This window comes from Onychomys torridus, chromosome 22 (assembly GCF_903995425.1).
Source record: "Onychomys torridus chromosome 22, mOncTor1.1, whole genome shotgun sequence".
Classification (NCBI taxonomy): Eukaryota; Metazoa; Chordata; class Mammalia; order Rodentia; family Cricetidae; genus Onychomys; species Onychomys torridus.
The window spans coordinates 819,751-842,580 of record NC_050464.1 but is presented as its reverse complement, the minus strand read 5'-3'; the positions used below and the strand labels follow the sequence as shown (position 1 = coordinate 842,580).

The window sequence follows — 22,830 nt, the reverse complement described above, 5'->3', positions numbered from 1 at the left end:
GGGCGCTGGATCCTCAGGCTCCAGAGTTCCAAGTGATTGTGAGCTACCTCATGTGGGTGCTGGCAACTGAATTTGGGAGCTTGGGAGGAGAAGCACATGCTTGGATTGTTGAACCAGCCTTAAGCTCCAGACGTTCTTTCTCGACTCTGCTTTCCTAGTCTTTTGGAGAGGCTGAAATATAAAAGTCACATCTTGAGTGGTTTAGTGGCAAAAATGATATATTGTTGCTATGGCAAACAAGGCAAAAGCAATTTTAGGAAAAGAGTTTATTTGGGGCTCAGTTTGAGGGTACAGTCCATTATAGCAAGGGAAGGCCTGGAAACAGGAGTGTGAGGCAGTTGATCATATTGCATCCACAGTTAGGAAGCAGGGAGATGAATATAGCTCTATACTGTTTTTCTTTTTCATTTAGTCAGGAGCCCAAGCCATCCCAACTCAGTAGTGGGTATTATGTCTGTAGGTAAATACTTCTGGAAATAGTCTCATAGACACTACTACAGGTATGTTCCCATGTGGTCTAAATCCAGTTAAGTTGATAGTGAAGATTAACCATAACACATGGAAACTGAAATGTTCATACTAAGGTTTCCTTTAGGATTAGGACTATTAGAGAAAAAGAGAAAGGGATGTGATTTTTTTTTGTTGTTGTTGTTTGTTTGTTTGTTTTTGCTTTTTTGAGACAGGGTTTCTCTGTAGCTTTGGAGGCTGTTCGTTTTGTAGACCAGGCTGTCCTTGAACTCACAGAGATCCACCTGCCTCTGCCTCCCGAGTGCTGGGATTACAGGCGTGCGCCACCACCGCCTGGTGGGGGTGTGATTTTTTTTTTAAGCGCTATAGAACTCTTACTATACTTGTACAAGTGAGACAAGTCTCCACAGATGTAGACCCTGAATAATGGCCACAGCATAGGGTGAATTTGAAATTTAAAGATATGTGGCCAAATGACAAATACTTGCTTTAAACCAGGGGTTCTCAACCTGTGGGTTGTGACCCCTTCATGGGTCAAATGACCCTTTCACAGGGGTCGCCTAAAACCCTTGGAACACAAATATTTACCTAACAATTCATAACAGTAGCAAAATTACAGTTATGAAGTAGCAATTAAATAATTCTATGGTTGGGATCACCACAACGTGAGGAACCTGTATTAAAGGGTTGAAGCGTTGGGAGGGTTGAAACCCACTGCTAAAATTGAGTGTGTGTGTGTGTGTGTGTGTGTGTGTGTGTGTGTGTGTGTGTGTGTTCACTTACATATATTTTCTTTTTGAGTTTTGCTTTGTAGCCCAAACTAAACTTGAAATCATGATCCTCCTGCCTTACCCTTCTGAGACTTGGGATGACAGGCATGTGCTACCGTGCTTGGTTAAAAATACTTTAGTTATATTTTAAAGATTGTTCACACTTGTAGAAGGATCACACTCTATACTGTTCTGATGAAAGTGTATTTTGAGTGAACTTTCGTAAGTATTGTCTCTTTTATCTGACATGACTGTTATCTGAACCATCTGACTATTTGATGATCTTTGTTTGTGCATAGATGGTTGTAAAAACTTTCATGGACATGGATCAGGACTCTGAAGAGGAAAAGGAACTTTACCTGAACCTAGCTTTACATCTTGCTTCTGACTTTTTCCTCAAACACCCTGATAAAGATGTTCGTTTACTGGTAGCTTGCTGCCTTGCTGATATTTTCAGGATTTATGCTCCTGAGGCTCCTTACACATCTCCTGATAAACTAAAGGCAAGTATTGATGGGAAGCATTGCCACATTGACACTTTCCTTTTCATCAAATTGAATGAAATAGTTAAGTAATTTCTTTGAATTCTGCTATATTGGCTGGATCAATCTTTACTATTATTAAACTTCTGTTTCCTGTGACACTTAACTTTTGAAATATAATTTCTCACTTCCAGAGTAAATACACACACACACACACACACACACACAAGCTCTCAACCTCAGAAGGAATGAATTCATATTTTATTCTGGAGCCAAATATGAATGACTTTGGTCCAAGAACATGGATTTAGGTTATCCAAAATACCACATGCTCCAGGTGGTAACAGTTCGATGAGCTGCCTATAGAAACAGGACAGTAGAAGTCATTAATCAGGGCCTCTTTTAAATACATTGGTGGAAACACCAGGTAGATGGATTACAGCAGTGAGGAGACACCTCTGTTACAGGCCTATGTCATAGAGCCTTTGGCTTGGTGAAAGCATATAGTCCGTTCATATATTCCAGAAGCACGAGGTTGTTAGGTCAGACGCAGAAGTCTGCACATGAATGGTTATGAGGAGGGCTGAAGAAAGCCCCGGATGTTTTGTCTGTAGACCTGCAGCCTGCAGCCTTGCCATAGCCACGGGACTTTTGTTCAGTCACCTTGTAGAATGTCCAGCATCACCAAGGCTTTTTTTCTGGGAATTTTGGCTTATACAGTGAATGCTGTAGTTCATGTTATAACACCATGATGGTATGTTTTTCATAATGATTTTGGGATGCTCCTTTTCCTTTTGACAGTTATAACAAAGACCATGTTCATTGTTTCAAAGATAGCACTTACTAGAAACCTGAAGAAAGCTGTTCAAAAGACACCAAGTGACTATTTGACAAGTCATGTGAATGATTTTGGAACTATTGGTCAGAAAACTACTTTAGGAAAAAGTAGCAGAGAGTTTGCTTCACTTAAGAAATGGTATTGTTAGTTATTTTTCATGAACTGAGTGTGCAGGGTTAAGGGAAAGCAGTTAACACCCAAATCAGACATGGACCTCGGGCTTCTGTAATTTCTTCTTGACCCTTGACCACCTCTGCCAAGTGGGCAGCATCCCCAGTCTGGTTTGGGATGGTAGTATTACAGGGAATATCAACATGAGGGAAGTGGAGGACAGTATTATTAGTCAGTAAATTTGGGTCAAGTGTCAGAGTCTAGTTGTGTAGTTACTTTTCACCTGGATTGCATGGTACTTCAATGGATTAAAGAATGATATATGTAGTTGGAGTTTTCCTGCCTGGCCCAGTCAGGACAAATCTCTCTTACCCGCCAGTCCCACAGTCGCTCAGACCCAACCAAGAAAGCACACAGAAACTTACATTGTTTACAAACTGTATGGCTGTGGCAGGCTTCTTGTTATCTGCTTCTTCTATCTTAAATTAACCCATTTCTGCTTATCTATACTTTGCCACATGGCTCGTGGCTAACCAGTGTCTTTACATGTTGCTTCTCATGGCGGCGGCTGGTGGTGTCTCTCTCCAGTCTTCTACTTCCCAGAATTCTCTTTCTCTCTTGTCCCGCCTATACTTCCTTCCTGGCCACTGGCCAATCAGAACTTTATTTACACAGAGCGATATCCACAGCAGATATATTTGTTTGGTATATTCAACAAGAAATATAAAGAGCACTACTGTGCAACTTATTGACCTCTTTTGTGGACTTCTCAGTTTGTATAAACAGTGACCTAGCTGAAGGCTTAGGGGTGGTGAAAAGGTAACCTGAAAGAACAGGAACAGACGGGTCTGTTCTCCGTATCAGAACAGTCAGAAGAATGTCCAGTAGATGAGACTAAGGTCTGTGTGGACTATCTGAAACATTAAAAAGTCTCTCTGCTGCTCTGTCTCTAGAATCAGTCTTTTGGTCTCATTTTACATGCTCCCTGTTTCTGTTGTGGGGATGGAACAGAAGAATCACTGTGTTTTTAAGGATGCTTTCTAAATATTTTTGGGATAGTTTTTTATTATGATTAGCTCCAAGGCCATATTTTGTCTATTAGTGCCACATTGGTTAATATTACATAACAGAAAAATGTCATTCTCCATTTTTACCTTTCAATCTCAGGTTGTTAAACTGTCAGGAACAAACCCCGATTGGACATTTGGCTTGTTAGGAGTTATGAGTGAATTGACAGTTGTTTCCAACTTCTGATAGGTCTGGTATGCCAAGTACTCTCTTTCAGACAATAGAGGAAGACTGTCTGAAAAGCCCATTATTGGAGATTGTTTTATACATTACTACTATTAAAGCAGCCATTTTTCAAAGATGTACTTTTATAGTGCTTTTCTTGAAACATGACTCAAGTCATTTGCATATAATATTTTTGCTGTTTAAAATGTATATTATTTTACTTATAGAGGAATGTCTTTCATTGATTGATAACAAAATTCCTTTGAGGAATTAGTTTTTACTATTAGTTTTTTAAGTTTTTTCACAGTTTTCAAAAACTGAAACTCAGGAAAATTTAACTGAAAGTGACTTTTTTTTTTTTTTTTTTTGTCTATCTTTAAAGACCCAGGTAGGTACGAGGGAAATATTTAAAAAAAAAAAAAAAAAGTCTAAAGAGAGATTGAGAAATGATTTGGGGAAGCAGTTGACTCCAATGTAATGATGATTAAGAAGCTAGATAAACTGACTTCAATTTCTCTTTCTCAAATGTCTAAGCTTCTATATGTGATGTATTGTATTGTTACTTGGGAATTTGGGGGTTTTATGTTTCCTCAATTGTTTTCTTGCTATGTAATTGTGTTGTTTCATGTGTAGTGCTTCTTGAAGGGCGTCCTCAGCCCTCAGTTAGTGCGATACCTTTATTCTAATAGTAGCCTGGGTTTTATTTGACTCACTGCTTGAGCCCGCTTGTTTAATTTGCTATTTGATAAACATTTTCTGTCTCTATATTGACATTATGTGATATATATAATAATTTCCTGTGAAGGATAATAGGTGTATCATGGTTTTCATATATCAGGATCTTTATGTAATGTACTGTAAAAATTCTGACTTTCTTTTTGTTCTTCACAATTTATCCTGATATGTTTACAAAGTTGGTGAGTAACTATGGCTAGTCCTATTAGTGTAACGTGTATGTCCGTTAAGTATTCATAATCTAAGCAAAACTTTGTTTTTTTAAAGGATATATTTATGTTTATAACAAGGCAATTAAAGGGACTAGAAGACACAAAGAGCCCCCAATTCAATAGGTATTTTTACTTACTTGAGGTAAGCAATATCTTATAACTTGAGATGATACTTAATTTAATTTTTGTTCTTGTATGCGTTAGCAACTGAAATACTTGCCTTTTCCCTTTTACTTCTTTCTTTAGAACATTGCATGGGTTAAGTCTTACAACATATGCTTTGAGTTAGAAGACAGCAATGAGATCTTCACTCAACTCTACAGAACATTATTCTCAGTTATAAAGTAAGTTCATTTTCAAATAAATAACACTTCTTAATTGTAAAGATTTTCAGTTTACAATGAATCCACATAAACTGTTGTGATAGTGGCTTAAGATTATAAATTAACTTACACTTATTCTCTATATAGCTCTATATGGATATAACTTATTGTTATGTATTTACTGGTTAGAAGAGCAAATTAGACTAATTTTTTGGTATTATTACTTGTTTACATACTATATTGACTTTTATTGTTGTTGAGATAGTCTGTGTAGCCCTGGCTGTTTTGGAACTAACTGTATGTAGACCAGGATGGCCTCGAACTCACAGAGATCAGCTTGCTTCTGCCTCCCAAATGCTAGAATTAAAGCTGTATACCACCAGGTTGGGGATTTAGCTCAGTGGTAGAGTGCTTGCCTAGTAGGTGCAAGGCCCTGGGTTCAATCCTCAGCTCAAAAAAAAAAAAAAAAAAAAAAAAGCTGCATACCACCACTTCCAGCTTATATATGTGGTTGTTTGAAATTTTTGTGTATTATAAAACTTAATAGCAATTTTAAAATACTTTGTCCAAATTTAAGATGAAACTGAGATTGCATTTCTTTTAACTACTTTGGTTGTGAGATGCTTAAATTATGGGCAAATAATTTAGTTATTTCCCCTTAGTGTTTTTGTTTTGTTTTTTTGAGACAGGGTTTCTCCAGGTAGACCCAGCTGTCCTGGATCTCACCCTGTAGACCAGGCTGAACTCAGAAATCTGCCTGCCTCAGCTCAAATTAAATTATAGGCGTGTGCCACCACCACTGGCTTAGTAGTATAGTTTAAAAATACATTTTTATTACCATAAGAGCAGAGAGAAAGAAGCTTGACAGTAATATAGTTTTATCTCACCATTTTTGTAAATTATCATGTTTACTAGTATCACATCTATCTCAGATACATTTGAAATAAAATAACTGTTTTGGATTTCAGCAATGGCCACAATCAGAAAGTTCATATGCATATGGTGGACCTCATGAGCTCTATCATTTGTGAAGGTGATACAGTATCTCAGGAGCTCTTAGATACAGTTTTAGTAAATCTGGTACCTGCCCATAAGGTATGTGAAATGTGTCTAAACCCTATTAAGTTAATATTCAGAATTTACGCTTATGTTGTAATAGAATTTATTCTGCTTTAATCTTCGTTTTGTAGACTCTTAATTAATATTAAAACACTTACTGTTTAAGGTATAACAAACTCATTGCATTTCTTAGTCTCGAATTATGTGAATGAATAATGGATTTAACTCATATGATAAAAATATTTGTGGTCAATGAGTTTTGTGTAGGGTGCATTTTAAACAGTGTCAGGTTCAAAAGAAGTTTGGGACCCATGGCAGTCTGTGGTGCCTACTAGCATACCAAAGCACATGCTGACCTTCTGACTCTTCTCACCCTGCCCCTACCCTAAACTTGTTCAGCTCATGGGCTTCCCATTCCCACATAATCCTACCATTTTGGCCATGTGCTCTTTTTACACTCTCTATATCTCTTCTTCCCTCTTCTCATGGCCTGGTCCAGGCTGCCCACTATGTTCAGTCTACTACTTTGTCTCTCTGCTCTGGACTCTTCCAGATGCCTCTGGCTGTGCTTTCCTTCATACCTACAATAAAAACCTTCCCCTCAGCCACACCTTACTTTTCTCATGCCCAAACCGCCACTTTATACAGCAGTGAGTTCCTAGCTGCTTAAATACTGTTATATGATCATGTGTTGGCACATGGAACCAGTTGGGATCTTAGTTGAAAGACTGGACAAGAGAGAGAGGTTAGAGCCCACTGGTTTTTACCTGAGTGATGTCAACCAAGATGTGTGTGTGCGCATTTCACCTGTGTGTGTATATGTGCTTTGACTTTGGAAAGTTTCTGACTCTGGTAAGTAGTTGGAATGCAGTTGTATGATTGAGAAAGGGCTGGATTTCAAGAGAGGAACCTAGGAATTACCAACATAAATAAACATTTATTTAATTTTTTTCTCTATTTAAATTTAAGGACTCTGTAGCATTACATTGTCTTAGTCTACAGTTACATAACATTGGTACAAATGGAAATTAACTCCATTTTGGGTTTTGTTTGTTTGTTCGTTTTTGTATTTTGTTTTTCGAGACAGGGTTTCTCTGTGTAGTTTTGGTGCCTGTCCTGGAACTTGCTTTGTAGACCAGGTTGGCTTCAAACTCACAGAGATCCACCTGGCTCTGCCTCCCAAGTGCTGGGATTAAAGGCGTGTGCCACCACCACCAACAGAAATGAGCTCTTAATCTAAAAATTTAAGACATTGGAAATCTATTAAGAGTAAGCAGGCTCAACAGTAAATTAACATTAGACCTCAAAAGTTCAGATGCTGTATTTATTAAATGAAAAATCAGAGTTTTGATGTGCGCTCTGATCACCTCCCTCTATTCTGTTGCTATGCAGGTGTCTGGTTTGCTTCTTGCTAATTCTGCCAGTTCAGCTATATACCTATATCCTGTCACTGATAAATAACAGCCATGAGAAGGGAATAGAGAATAGATCCCGGTGAAGCATATTGCACACCCCCAGGCACATTGCACCCCTTCCTGAGGCTCCTAGCACCTCCTTTGCCTAAAGGGTAGGGCCAACCTGTTTGTTTGAGGCAACCCACCAGGGAGCTTGGTCTATTGTCTCAAGCTCTTCGCTCTCTAATAAGGTAGGAGGACCAGTGTCAAGAACTCTACCATAGGGCATCTTAGGAAGGCTTTCAAGAGTGATGAAGCAGGCTCCCCAGGTTCTTAGTTAGCCCTTGGGAACCCACATCCATGCCAATACCTGGGAGAAAGGGCTTTTCCAGACACAGATTAAGTATCCAGCTTGTTGTTTGCACTCAGCAGATGACTGCCAGGGAAGTCCTAGACCTCTGTCTCTCCAGGCTATTGTCATGAAAAAGTCCGTTTGTCAGGGAAAATAAATAGGCACTATTTATGGAGGGCGCAGTTCAGGGGTAGCTTAGTTTACCTAGCATGTCATTCATAGAGCCACTTAAATAACAGTGCACACAAATGGTTACTTCTTGAGTCCTTCGTTTTCCTTGGCCCACTGCACAGAGACATTTACAGAACAAGAATGCTGGGCTCTGACCTCTTATCTGTGAGAGCAGCTGAGTTCTTCTTGTTAGCTCCTTACAGTTCAATCCTTGGCTTAGCCTGCTTAACTTAGATGGAACAATTTTGGGGATAATTTCTGTTTTAAGTCATTTTATATAATTGTAGTTCTTTATAGCTTAGTGAATACTCTGGTACTGAATAACACACTCAGAGTTGAAGTAACGCAAACAAAGTTGAAAACAAATCTTAAGCAGACTAAAGATAGCGTATATTTTCAGTTAATTAAAGGCATCTAAATAAGAGTTAAGGTCATTGAAATGGTTAGTGATAAAAGCTTGGGGACCTGGAATGTGATCCCTGGGGTCCATAGGACAGAATCATTGCTGAAAGTTGTCCTTTGGCCATCATGTGCTTGCTGTGGCCTGTGTGTGTTCACACACCATACACTCTCTAAACAAATAGAGTAAAAATAAGAGTGAAAAACCACAGTAAGCCTGGTGCTGGTGACACATGCCTTTAATCCCAGCACTCAGGAGGCAGAGACAGGTGGATCTCTGTGAGTTCGAGGCCAGCCTGGTCTACAGAGTGAGTTCCAGGAAAGGCTCAAAGCTACACAGAGAAACCCTATCTCAAGAAATTAAAAAAAAAAAAAAAGTCCACAGTAGGTGGACATATAAAAATAAAATTAGGAGAAAAACTTATTAGGAGTGAAATATAATCATTGGGCTAGTTGAATGTTGACTGAAGTATTCTTAAGTTTTAAGAATTAAGAGAATGAAGATTGGCAGTGATGTAACTACTGAGTTTACCACATAACATAGGTTGTCACATTGAGCTGAAGATTAACCCAGTTGATTGATGATAATAAGACAAACAGCTAAAATATAGCCATGGAAAGGGCTGATTTGTACAATTCTGAGAAAGACTTGACAGACAACTACAAAGAAAAAAAGAAAAGGTTATTTTATATTAACATTAGTGGCAGGGACATAGCTCAGTTGGTAATCTGATTGTGGACCTAAGTTTGATCCCCCAAACCCAAGTAAAGCCCTATGTAGTGTTGTGAGTTGTAATCTGAGTGCTGAGGAGTTGGTGCCAGATGAATTAGCTACCCGAGCCTACTGAAGGAAGAAGAGGAAGAGGAGGGAAGAAACAAGATGCTGGTGTCAAAGGAGTGACACCCAGGCTGTCCTCTGGCTCTGTCATGCATGTGCATACACATGTGTACATACTCTCTCCTGTCCAGAACATGCATGTGCATACATAAGTGTGTATACTCCCTCCAGTCCAGAACATGTGTGTGCATACACCCACACAAAATAGTATACAGAGTGGGCTTTTGAATCAGGGTCTCGTCTCATGTATTCCAGACTGACTTCAGACTCATTTTGTAACTGACTATAACCTTGAGTTTTGATCCTCCTGTCTCAACGTCTTGAGTTCTCCTGGGATTGCAGGTGTGTGCCACCATACCCAATTATTTAGTGCTGGAGGTCTAACCCAAGCATTCTCTCCTGTTGGACAGACACACTCTACCTGTTGATTTTTATCTTTAAAAAAATATTATTTACTTGAAGTTTACGTCCATTGATGTTTTGTCACAGTTGTCGGGTCCACTGGGACTGGAGTTACAGACAGTTGTGAGCTGCCATGTGGGTGCTGGGAGCTGAACTTGGGTCCTTTGAAAGAGCAGTCAGTGCTTTTAACCACTGAGCCATTTCTCCAGGCCCCTGATCTTTATCTTGAGCCTACATGTAGTCTTTATTGGATAAAGACAGGGTTTATCCAGTAAAGTAGGTAAAGCAAAAATGAATGAACTATGAAAGAGAATGAAACATTCACTATTTATTGGGTCGTTTTAAGGTGCTTCCTAGTGATTATAAGTCAGACCAAGGGTTTGTAGAAATACTGAGTGTTTGGAAAACAATACTACAAGCTCAATGTCAAACATCATTAATTTGATAAATTATGATGACAACTGTCTGGTGTAAGAAGTCATAAAACTTTCAGAATAAAACATACAAGTAAAATAAAAGCAGTTGAGCAGAAATGAAATAGGGAACAGTGACATTGCTTGAAAATGCACATTCATGTTTTGAAAAATGTAGTAAATAGACAAAGAGCAAATTGAATCAAAGAAAGGGTGATGATACCAATATACAGTTAAAATGAACAAGAAATATGAAGACCATTAAAGGACAGTTACATGAATAGTAATCTCTGTGAATACATTTGAAATTAGAATAAACTAATCCTCAGAAAAATATTATCTGCCCAGTACCCTAAGCAATAAAAATTAGTTGACTCTTAAAACTCTACTCAGAACTTAAGTTGTCAGCAGCAGCCCCAGCAGCAGCAGTGTGTTTAAGCAGTAAAAGAACCTAAGCTGACCGCGGAGAGACGTCCATTGACTACTCGTGGAGCAAATAGTCCACTATATAGTCACCAGAGTTCCAGAGCACAGGAGAGGGAGAGATACCGCACAGCCCAGTTAGCACAGTGTGTAAGGGGAGAACAAGTCAGTGACACAAGCATTGTCTTCTGGGGAAACTAGCCAGAGCTAACCCACTAGAACAGATGCAGGGATAGGCAACAGCTTCCGGAGTGGTGGAAAGTAATATCGATAAAGATCAAATGGCTTTATTTTAGATACACAAAGACAGACTAACATTACAAAATGGTAATGATAGAATAATTATTAGTAACATGCCAAAGAAAATACTTCCAATAGTTATGACTAGGAACAAAAATCATTGTAACTTACCATAAAAGTTTTTAATCAGTTTGAAATAAAAAGCAGCTTTAATATACTGAAATACTTTCTATGGAATGAGAAATGTGAAAAATGCTGTTTCTATTTTGATAACAACAGATATGTTGTTTCTAATCAGGATTCTACTAGGGGGTCTTAATATATAAAATTAGGCAAAAGTAAAAAGATTAGAAAGATAAAATGCCCTAAAATTATTTGTAAGTGGTATTGTCCGGAGAAGTACAACATAGTATACAGAAAAATCAGAAAAAAAGATACAAGTCCGTTAGTATAACAAGTTTTCATTTGTAACTTTAATAGAGATACGATATACTTAGCAGCTTAACCCATGACCTTAGAGTTAATGCACTACTTTTGTGTCAAACTATTGTAGTTGGTGACAAAACACAGTAGAAGGCAGAATATGTTGAGAGATTTGCTGTGTGTAGAGTGTAAGACAGTGTTGTGACTTCAGTTTTCTGCATATGAATCCATAATAAATAGAGCATCTGATTTAACAGATAGAATCTAAAGTTCACACAAAGGGGCCAATGGCTAGGTAATTTTGAAGAAGACTAGAGAAAATGGGGACTTGCTGTTAAGACTTTCCCCCATGTCTTTCTTCTGTAATTAGGCAGTAATGGACAAAAGGGTATCTGGAAGTAATGCAATGCACAGTTATTTTAGAAGCTTAGAATGTGCTATAAGTCATTGGGAGATATAGGACTATAATTGTGTTAAGGTAGCTGACTACCCATATGAAAAATAAAATCATTATTCCAAACTATATAGAAACATTACAGCTAGAGATCTATCTCTAAAATTAAGTTCATACATATCAAGCTGCATTAAAAAGTGTGTGTGTGTGTGTGTGTGTGTGTCTGTGTGTGTCTGTGTGTGTCTGTGTGTGTCTGTGTGTCTGTGTGTCTCTCTGTGTCTCTGTCTCTGTCTGTCTGTCCATGTCCCAGAAGAGGGCATTTCCCTGGTGCTGGAGTTAAGAGAGTTTTGAGCTGACTGATGTGGGTGTTGGGACTTGGGTTTTCGGAAAGATTAGAAACTGTTGTTACTTCTGAGCCCTGGCTCCAAGATGTAGCCAGTTGTCTTTTGATGTTGTGGTCTATATTTGTATCCACCTGAACATACTTGAATTGGGGATGATATTTAGGGTCACTAAATACTTCCTTTATCTAGTAAACATTCATTGACCATTTCTATATGGTTAATCTGTTATGGACAAAATCTGAAAAGAATATCATTTTTTTTTCTTGGAAAAGAGAATTTGTGATCCAGTAGGCCAGACTTTTTTCTTCTAAGAAAAGTGAGTTTTACTTTCTTTTTTTATGGATAGCTCTCTCATTCCGTTTATTCAAGAAGCTTTTAAAATACAAATAATATTTTGCTTTTCATAGTTGAGGTACAGGACTGGGGTTATAATTCAGTGGGAGAGTTCAGTAAGCCCAGAACATATGAGATCCCACCATTGCAGACAAACATAGCTAGTTAGCTCTGTAAATAAATATATATATACACATATATACGTATGTGTTTATAAAATTCAGATACTGTTTGTGTTTTCCAGAACTTAAACAAGCAAGCATATGACTTGGCAAAAGCTTTGCTGAAGAGGACTGCTCAAGCTATTGAACCATATATTACCAATGTAAGTCTCGCACTTGGTTTAGTAGGACTAAGCGAAATGGTGAAGCCTGTCGGAAGCAAGTCTCAGCAAGTAGCCCACACTTCTTAGGTTGCTATCACTGTTTTCTCAGTGACTCTTTCACTCCTTTCTCTCCTTTCTCGGTTCCTTCCGCTTACTGGTTCTGGGAATGCTAGCTCTCTTGTTTGTGCCTCTGTTTGCTTCTTTCGAGTTCCTAGAGATAACAGCTTTTGTGAGGGAGGCGTTAGCAAATATAGTTTCTAATGGTAGCAATAGAGTTAAAGGTAATCAGAGAAAACATATGGCACTTTCTGCTATTCAGGGAAGCTGCTTACATCTTTTTGGAGATTAAATTAATGGTGTAGGAAGATAATAGGAACCAATATCAGGAGGTAGGCATTTAGACAAGTATGACTGCCAATAGCAGTTTGGTGGAAGTTACTTACACATTGTTAGCCCTGAGGGAGGTGTATGCAAATGTGCCTTTTCTGAGGAAGAGGGAGAGTGGCAGTGAAATGAACCCTTTTGAATATCACCCCAGCTTTGGTCACTTAGGTTGACCTTCTTGTATTTATCTTAGTCATTTATATGAAGTTTGATCTTCTCTCCATATCTCTGAGCTGTGTCGCTGCAGGGGCGCCATCTGTAACACTAGGTGCATGGTGCCGCCTCTTGTTCCTGATAGCCTGGCCTTGTTTAACAGTCCTTCCCACTTGCCTTCTGCTCTCACCCCCCTCAGCGGTCTTTTGTTAGTATGTGCTTCATTATCCTGAGATTATTAGAAGAGCATTGTTTTGTAGCATGTAAAAAAGTAAGGTCAGGTTATAAAAGTTGCTATGAAATGATGTCCTCGGTAAATCCTGCTTTTGTTTTTGATTTCAAACAAAAATTTTGGCTTAGAAACAAAATTTATTTGGAAGTAAACCTTTAAAATCTAAAAGATTAATGCTGTGACTTATCTTAAGAGCTCCAGGATTGTCAACAGGTTCCAGAATTGGTTGCTGCAGTCTTGACACTTGGGTATTGCTTGACATTCATTGGTTGAATTGAGTTTGTCATTATTGACCCTATGGCACTCCTGGTATGTAGACCCAGACTCAGGCTTTCTAATCATCTCTGGCCTTTTCTTGCTTGAAGTGGTTCTGAATGAAGATTTCCACACCCAGTCTAGCACACAGGGTGAGCCCTGCCTCAAGTCAGATGTGTTTCAGAAGAATACTTACCTTATTTTGATGCCTTTTTCTAAGATTTAGGAAAGTAAATATTTGACTGAGCAATTAAAGAAAAGTGAGTAAAACAATGTTTACTGGAACTTCACGATTTAAGATGATTATACTGGTCTTTGGACTTGGGGGTGTGCTTGAAAAGGCAATGTTATATAAGGAAGGAAAAAAGGCCCAAGGGAATGTTTTCAGCAATCCCAGATAAATGAATGAAGGAACACTCCTGACACTCATATTAAATTCCTGCTGTTCTTGCCTATAAAACTAAATGATCCCCTCTCCCCCTGTCTGTAGCTTTGTTGTACTAGAATTTGGGAGCGGGCAAAGGACTAGTGCATTGCCCCTAGCATAGTTTCGGTTACACACTGATTTCTGGTACCTTGTCTATTCTTTTCTCTTTTTATCTTTAATGGTCATTCCATTAAAGTGTGTGCATATCTGTACATGTGCACAGATGTACATTGTGTTGTATACATATGTAGGTGCCCACCTGTGTGGATGGTAGTGTGCATGGTGTGTGCACATGTAGTGGCAGAAATTGATGTTGGTGGTCATCTTTTATAGCTTTCCAGCTTTTAAAGACGACTTATTTATTTTCCAGGCAGGCTTTCTCAAAGGACCTGGAGAATGGCAGTGGCGTTAGACTGGCTGGCCAGTTAGCCACCAGGACTCTTCCATTTCCACTTCCCTATCACTGGGTTATAGGTGCATGCCAGTGTACCCATGGGTGCTGGATAGTCAGGCCTAGCTCCTCAGGCTTGCTCAGCATACGCTTTGCCCACTGAGCCATCTTCAGCCCTCCATGATCATGGTTTCCTTTGTTTTCATTCCTTGCTTTATTTGAGGGTCAGTAATGACGTCATGGGAATTGCTTTTGCCCCTCCAAGTCTTACTTTCCTCTTGAGTTTGTGTTCTCACGTGTGGAGTCACTTGGCAGTGACCCGAACAGCGTTATATTAGCATATATACATATTATATATAATATATATAATAGTAGGAGGTGGGTGCAGTGGTAGGATTGGGTGAAGTGACTCTACTCACCTTCCCCATGCAGCACTGACAGGAGCAGCAGAGGGGATGGCCCATGTACCTCCTTCCACTGTGGGATGTATGCTCTTGTGCACACTAACAAAGCTGAGGTTTGCTTTTCATGTGCTGTTCCTACATAGATGAACACTGAAGAAATCTCTGTTTCTTCATTTTCCTTTCTTCTATCCATAGTATGTATTTATATTTTCTCTAGATATATGTCTCATCTGTATGTTGCATTTTTTTGTATTTTTATTTTATTATTTTTTTTAAGATTTATTTATTTTGTATACAGTGTTCTGCTTGTATGTCACATTACAGATGGTTGGGAGCCACCATGTGGGTGCTGGGAATTGAACTGAGGACCTCTGAAAGAGCAGCCGGTGCTCATAACCACTGAGCCATCTCTCCAGCCCCTTATTTATTTATTTATTTTTTGATTTTAATTGTTTTTATTTTAATTCTATTTTTGGTTTTTCTTTTTTTTTTTTTGTTTTTGTTTTTTTGTTTTTGTTTTTGTTTTTTTGAGACAGGGTTTCTCTGTGTAGCTTTGCGCATTTCCTGGAATTCACTCTGTAGCCCAGGCTGGCCTCGAACTCACAGAGATCGGCCTGCCTCTGCCTCCTGAGTGCTGGGATTAAAGGCGAGCACCACCACCGCCTGGCTATTTTTGGTTATTCGAAATAGTGTTTCTCTGTGTAGTTTTGATACCTGTCCTGGATCTCGCTCTGTAGACCAGGCTGGCATTGAATTCACGGAGATCCTCCTGGCTCTGCCTCCTGAGTGGTGGGATTAAAGGCGTGTGCCACTACTGCCCGGCGTATTTTATTTTTATTCATTTTACATACCAGTCACAGATTCCCCTCTTCCCTCTTCCTCCCCCGCCAGCCTTCCTCTCCTAAGCCCACCTCCATTCTCTCCTACTAGAAGGTAAGGCCTCATGGGGAGTCTATGCTGCATTTTTTAATGTTTTGGATGGAGTGTGAGAGACACATTCTCTGCCCCCCTCCCCCCTTTGCAAGTTTTTTTCCAGGCTAGTAGGGAAGGTAGTGATAGTTTGACCACTGTGGTGGCCAGATTGGCAGAGGATTATTGTTCTTTATTAAGGAAAAGGTAGATTGAGGGATTTTAATTTAATGGTTTAAAATTTAATTTTATTATTTTGTTTATCTAAGTGTTTTGCTCATATGTATATCTGTGCATCACATGCATGTAGTGAGTGCCCCCAAAGGCCTGAGAGTGCATCAGATCCCCAATGCTCTTAACCACTGAGCCATCTCTCCAGCCTCCTCCTCCTCCTCCCCCCCTCTCCCCCCTCATTATTATTATTATTATTATTATTATTATTATTATTATTATTTTTATGAACAGGAGAAAATTTATAAGTACAAATTTTAAGGACAATAAAATTTAATCAGAAGAATTTAATATCTTGATATCTGTTTCTTTTCCACAAAATTGATGAGTAGGAAACAAAAATCAAGTTGTTTTAGAAAACCAGTAAATAAATAAATAACAGAAATTTGTCCTTTAAAAAAATGGTGTTTTATTTTTTGGTAATGTCTTAGTCATTGCACTCACTACATTCTGTGACGAGACACCATGACCACGACAACTCCTATAAAAATAGCATTAATTGGTGTCGGTTTACAGTTTCAGAGATAGTCCGTTATTACCATTTTGGGAATCATGGTAGCAGGCATGGTGCTGTTGAAGTAGCTGAGAGCTACATCCTGATCCCCAGGCACCAGGCAGAGGGAGACAGGGTCTGGCTTGGGTTTTTTTAACCTCTAACCTCAACCCCAATGACAAATTTCTTCCAGCAAGGCCATACCTCCTAATCTTTTAAAGGGTTTCAGTCCCTGTTGACTAATGGTTCATGTGTGTGAGTCTATGGGGCTATTCTTATTCTAACCCCCACAGGGAATGTCATACAGTGTATTCGATCTTTCTTTCCCCATGGCCTTCTTTCTTGGGTTGGGCAGTCTGCACTGTTCATAGTCTTCATTTATAACTGCCAAGAGCTTGAAGTAAGCCAAGGAGGTATGAGGTCTTAGTTGTTGGACCTTCGGTATGGAAGTACAAAAGAAGCCAAGTTATATGTTAATTGGCAGAGGCAAGCAATCAGAGCACCTTGTGTGATACAGATCCTTGACTCTTTCTCTGAGAAGACATATGAAGCTGCTAAGAATGTGTGATATATATTCTTGGTCAATTTTACACATTTTGAGAAGTTTTTATTTATTTTAAGTTTTTTTTTTGAACTGGGGATATTTTAAGTTTTCGAGACAGAGTCTCTGGTTGGCCTGGAACTTGCTATGTAGACCTGGCTGGCCTTGAACTCAAACAGATCTGCCTCCCTCTGTTGCTGCCTCCAAAGTGCTGCGACTAAAGGCATGCACCACCACACCTGGATTCATTTTTGGAAGATTTTAAATATAAAGGAATTTGGTCCTTATGCCTGGTATATTTGCTCATTTGAGTTTAGCGTGATGAATGGTTTCACTTGGAAGTTAAAAGCCTCTTGTGTATATTCTTGGTTGGATTTTAATTAGTGTTGCAAACTGTATAAATGTATACATCATTTATCAGATGCAAAGGAAGATGAAAAGGACTAGAAAGAAAGACATTTTATAATAAAAATATAAATCTGTGCAGTTGAAAAATAGAGTAGGCGCTGCTCTGAAAGTATAAGAAAGCTCGATTTTTAAATGCTGCAATTTTCCTTATGCTAATGTAAACAAGATATGCTCTCTTGTCATTAAGGACTTTACTATAATTGGCTCATATTATTTTGGCGGTTGATGAAGTCTCATGATAGAAACTGGCGAGCAGGGAAGCTGATGGTGTGTAACTCTCTGTCCCAATCCAGAGGCCAGAGAACACAGATGGATGTTGCTAGTGCAAATCTTTGTAACCAGAGCCTGAAGATCCTGGAATTCTTGATGTTCATAGGCAGGAGAGGGAGGTTACCCTGTTTTTAGAAAGGAAGGAGGAGCTCATCTCTCTCTGCCTTTGCATGGCTTGGCCATATGGACACTAATATCCCTACTACTACTCTGGATTCACAGTCTTCTCTGAAAACTTCTTTGAAGATAAAACCAAAAATAATGTTTTACCATTTGAGTTGACCCCAAAATATCACAGTCAGGATATAGTTGAGTACTTTAGTGGAGGAATAAAATATTTGGGTGGTAAAGGTGTTTGCTGATGTTGATCATCAGTGAGTCCATACAGATTGTCTGCATCATTGTCTGCAAAATGAATTCTGTGTTTTAGGTGGGAGTAGTGTCTCACGTAGAAAATGTTTCTGTGTGCTTGTTTGACTTCATTTATTATAATCAAAACTGCAGACAGTTTATCTGTGGCATTTCTTTTAATGAAGATTTTCTTAACAGTTTTTTAACCAGGTTCTGATGCTTGGGAAAACGTCTATCAGTGACTTGTCTGAGCATGTCTTTGATTTGATTTTGGAACTCTACAACATTGACAGCCACTTGCTGCTCTCTGTCCTACCCCAGCTTGAGTTTAAATTAAAGGTAACTATTGTAAAATACAATTGCCAACGAGTTCAACAAAGAGCATTGCTGTTGCCTTTTCCTTCTTATCGGCTTACTAAATACAACAGGAGAAAGAATGTTGTTAGTGTTCATTCGTAGGTTTGTCTGTCTCTGGATCTCTATAGTGTGTGGCATGATGTCTGCCAGTTTAATAACTCCCACCTAAAAAATGAACAGCAGTATGACATCATCATCCACATATTTCCTAGAATGGATCTGGGGTTAGGTTAACTTTTCAGGCAAGCTAAAGCTTGTATTTTCAAAGCACAGTTTATAGCACTCTCCTTGACCTCTTGATTGGACATTAAAAGTAGCTTAGAACTCAGTATCTGTATGGCCTTTTTTTCTTTCTTGTGTTACATAGCTACCTGTGCTTTTAAGTTTTCTTTCTGTAGTTAAAAAAATCTGAAATTTTTAGCATGTCTCTATTATCCTGACATTAAATACTGCTATAAATTGAATTTTATTTGAAGAACTGGGGAGTATTGTTTCTCTCCCAACTCATTACAAGATTAAATACAGCTAGTTATAATTTCTAGCTTTTGATGGATCCTGGTACATAACCCAGAAAAGTAGATTTTTATGTAGCATTTTCTTATTTCTAAAAATTTTGATCTATTACTTTCAAAACCAAAATAAAACAAGCAGTTTATATTGGTATTATATGGTCACTAAATAACCAGTAACCTGTTCTTGTTTCAGTCTAGAGTATAGTTTTGGTATATTTCGTAAGTGAGCCCTTTGATTAAATGGCCTTCCTGTTGTCTTTTAAATGTGATTAGTAAGTTTGATGAGGCCAGACAACCTCTCTAGAGGTTTTCTCCAGAAAATCCTAATTGCATTTTCCTATACACTGTGAAGAATATAAAAATAAGTAAACTCTTATCCCTACTTTCAGCCAGCTTACCTTGTAGTATGGGAGGGAGAGGAGACAGTGAGCTCTGTTAAACAGAGACTAGATGTTGTAAGAATCAGAAGAGAAGTCAGGAGCTGGGTACATTTGGAGGGCAGAGTGTAAGTCACGCAAGGCTCAACTTATACTTCCATTTGTGGAGCAGATAAACACGGACCGAGAATACGTGGGCTATATGTTGGGGGCTCTTGAAGGCTAGCCCGAGGCACTGTTGTAAAATGTAAGAAATCCTTATACAGTGCCATCTGTGGCACCTTGAATTTGGTCCTGTTTGATAGGCCTGGTTGTTGCACTCCCTTTGGAAGTCTAGCATTGGAGTTGGTCTTCTGGTAACAAACTCAACAATAAAACAGTGTTTTCACCTTGAGGGTGCCTGTCATATAGTGGATAAAGCAGACGTGTGCTTGTGGCATGCTCAACGCTTCATCACACTGTTGAACTTCCTTTAAGAAGCTGATGTTTGTAATGTGGCTGCTCTTAACAACTATCTCTTTTCAAGAGTCCTTAGTAGGTCTTTAAATTGACTCCTGACTAGAAAATAACCTGAATTATAGCAGAGGCTTTTTTAGTATTTAGTAGGAATCTTGAGACACGTTTTCACATCACAGTACTGCTTTATTTAACTTGAGATGGTTAGAGCATTTATTGTAACATTCCATTTTGTGAAACATTTTCTGAGTATTGTTGCACACTTTACCATCTGGATTCATAGAAGGTTTTTTGTAATTAGAGAGTCCTGGGAATCCTAGGACTAGGTCACGTTTTCAGTGTTTACTTTGAAGTTTAAACAAATTGTGCTTTGTTTTAGAGCAATGATAATGAAGAACGCCTCCAGGTTGTTAAACTACTAGCAAAAATGTTTGGGGCAAAGGATTCAGAACTGGCTTCTCAAAATAAACCACTCTGGCAGTGCTACTTGGGCAGGTACACAGTTTTCTTTTTTTTTTTTTTTTTTTGTAAGAAATACATGTTTATATCTATTTCTATTGTTTTTTAAAATGTGTGTTTTCTGCACACATTTAAGCTGTTCTTAAAAATCATAATAAAGGGTTTTTGGGTTGGGAATATAACTCAGTTGGTACAGTGCTTACCCTAGTGTGTCCCAGGCCCTACATAGTGATTCCTAGCACCCCATAAACCAGTTGTAGTGAGGCAGAAGGATCAGAAACTGAAGGCCAGCCTTTGCACCAGCCTGGACTGCATGAAAACACTGATTTAAAAATAAATAATGAAAGGATTTTTCATTTTGTAGTTTTCAGTGTTGATGATAACTGGTATGTTTAAAATTTTCTTTTATCTTTTCATTTTATTTTGTTTTTGGTGATTTTTTTTTTTTGAAAGATGGTACATTTTAAAAGCTAACTCATAGTTTTTGTTACAACCATAAAATAATAATAGAAGCAACTGAAGGTGCAGCTTGCAGTGATGTAGTCCCTTCCCCAAAGTTATATGTAATTAGATTGTTTTGCTGTATTGGATAGGTAAGGATATTAATAAAATTGACAACAGATGACATAGCTGAATGTGGGGATGTTGATCTTTCTAGCACTCCAAGCAGAGGCAGGCAGACCTCTTGAGAGTTTTTGGACCAGCCTGGTGCACCCAGCCTCCCCTCTTCCTTTCTTTCCTTGGTCCAGCTTCCTTCCTTCCTTCCTCCCTCCCTCCGTCCTTCCCTTCTTTCCTTCCCCTTTCCCTTTTCCCCTTCCCTTTCTTTCTTTCTTTCTTTCTTAAGAAGGTTTCTCTATGTAGCCCTGGCTGTCCTGGAATTTGCTTTGTAGACCAGACTAGCCTTGAACTCACAGAGCTCCCTCTGCCTCCTGAGTGCCGGGATTAAAGGCATGTGTCACCACCTCCACTTTATAATTTAAAAAAAAAAAAAAAAAAACATATATATATATATATATATAGTCAGTGTACAGTTAGTTATGTGTAGTTGAAAGGGAGCCATCTTAAGATGTTTCCATTAGGAAATTTGTTCTGCAAATATCTCAGTGCACCTTCACGAACTAGGATGGCATTGATGCCAGGAAGCAGTCAGAGATGGACTGTTGCTGTGCATGTGTTGACACTGAAGCGGTTGTGTAGGCACTTGGTCTACTTTCGAATTAGGAGATAGATTAGGCAGGCAATCCGGTTAGCACAGTCTGCTGGAACTCCTAATGTCAGCACGTGTTCTCTTTCTAGTCCACTGTAGCTGCTGCTTTTAATTTAATGACATCAAACTTCTCACAGAATAAATACCACTACATTTGGTTTGGGAATGGAGGTCCATGGTAGAACACTAACCTAGCATATGTAAGGCCCAGGGTTTGATTCTTACCACCACAAAAAGGAAGAAACAAAAAAAGCCCTCTAAAGCCAGTGTGGTGATGCACACCTTTAATCCCTGCACTAGGGAGACTGGCAGATCTCTATGAGTTTGACACCAGCCTGTTCTACGTAATGAGTTCTAGGTCAGCTGGGACTATACAGTGAGATCCTGTCTCAAACAAAACAAAAAACAACAAAACCAAGTCCCCATCAAACTAGAGGAGCTAAAAGTACTTTAACAGATTTAGTTATTTATAACGATCGTCAGTTACATGTTTGTTTAAGAAATGGAGAGTGTTGTAATGTTGGACACCTGGATTCAAAACACACCTTACCAGGGCCATAAGAGAGTGTTGTACTTCCTGGTAGGTAATGTGGTGCTGCTGGCTTTGCAAATGTGTTTTCTTTTAAAAACACACTCCTTTGTGGGTGCTGGGGTGCTGAGGATTGAACCCGAGTCTTGTGCGTGCTTGGCAGTCACACTGCTGTTGAGCTGTCTGCTGGCCCTAGATGTTGTTTCTTTTGGTGTTGAGTGATAAAAATACTTGAGCCTTTTTTTGATTTTACAGAAGTAAGACAGACTTACTGACTGGAAACCCTTAGCTTCAGTGTTATTGACACTTAAGCACAGTTGAAATCTTTGAAGAACTGCTGTGTATAGATGTTGAACATTGCTCATTAGAAGGACAATCATGTGCATGCTAATGGAGGAATACAGTGCTGTCTGTTAGTTTTGCTAAGAAATTCGAATCCCAATACCCAATACAGTCATGTGTCAAACTTTGACTACCAGTTTCTAAGGTTAGGAGTGAAAGGTTCCTGCTAGTTGACATCAAAATAAAAATATGAGGAATATCTAAATCATAGGAAAGCACTCTATGAGTGCTTAGATTTTATAGAGAAATTGTAGATAGAGTATAAAGATGGCCTTATTATTAGTTAGAAATGAGATAATTCTGATGGCTAATTGGATAAGAACAATTTTTGGCTACAGTTTAGAATCATAGGATAAAACTAACACAGTGTAAGGTCTACCACATGTTAATTTATGTCCTATAATTAGGAAAATACATTTTAAGGAAATCTCAGACATGATATGAAATTGAAGTGTTTCTC

General features: G+C 38.7%; 1 protein-coding gene across 6 annotated transcripts in view; it reads left to right on the top strand.

Annotated features, from left to right (window-relative positions):
• Positions 1 to 22,830, top strand: part of Pds5b (PDS5 cohesin associated factor B) — a 143,743-nt gene that overhangs the window by 49,097 nt on the left and 71,816 nt on the right. For all 6 annotated transcript variants that reach the window (XM_036171683.1, XM_036171686.1, XM_036171685.1 and 3 more), the window contains exons 3-9: positions 1,538 to 1,741; positions 4,905 to 4,991; positions 5,096 to 5,193; positions 6,141 to 6,267; positions 12,602 to 12,682; positions 18,330 to 18,470; positions 20,213 to 20,328. In XM_036171683.1, the coding sequence (XP_036027576.1) occupies positions 1,538 to 1,741; positions 4,905 to 4,991; positions 5,096 to 5,193; positions 6,141 to 6,267; positions 12,602 to 12,682; positions 18,330 to 18,470; positions 20,213 to 20,328 (854 nt within the window). The remainder of the gene's footprint in view (positions 1 to 1,537; positions 1,742 to 4,904; positions 4,992 to 5,095; positions 5,194 to 6,140; positions 6,268 to 12,601; positions 12,683 to 18,329; positions 18,471 to 20,212; positions 20,329 to 22,830) is intronic.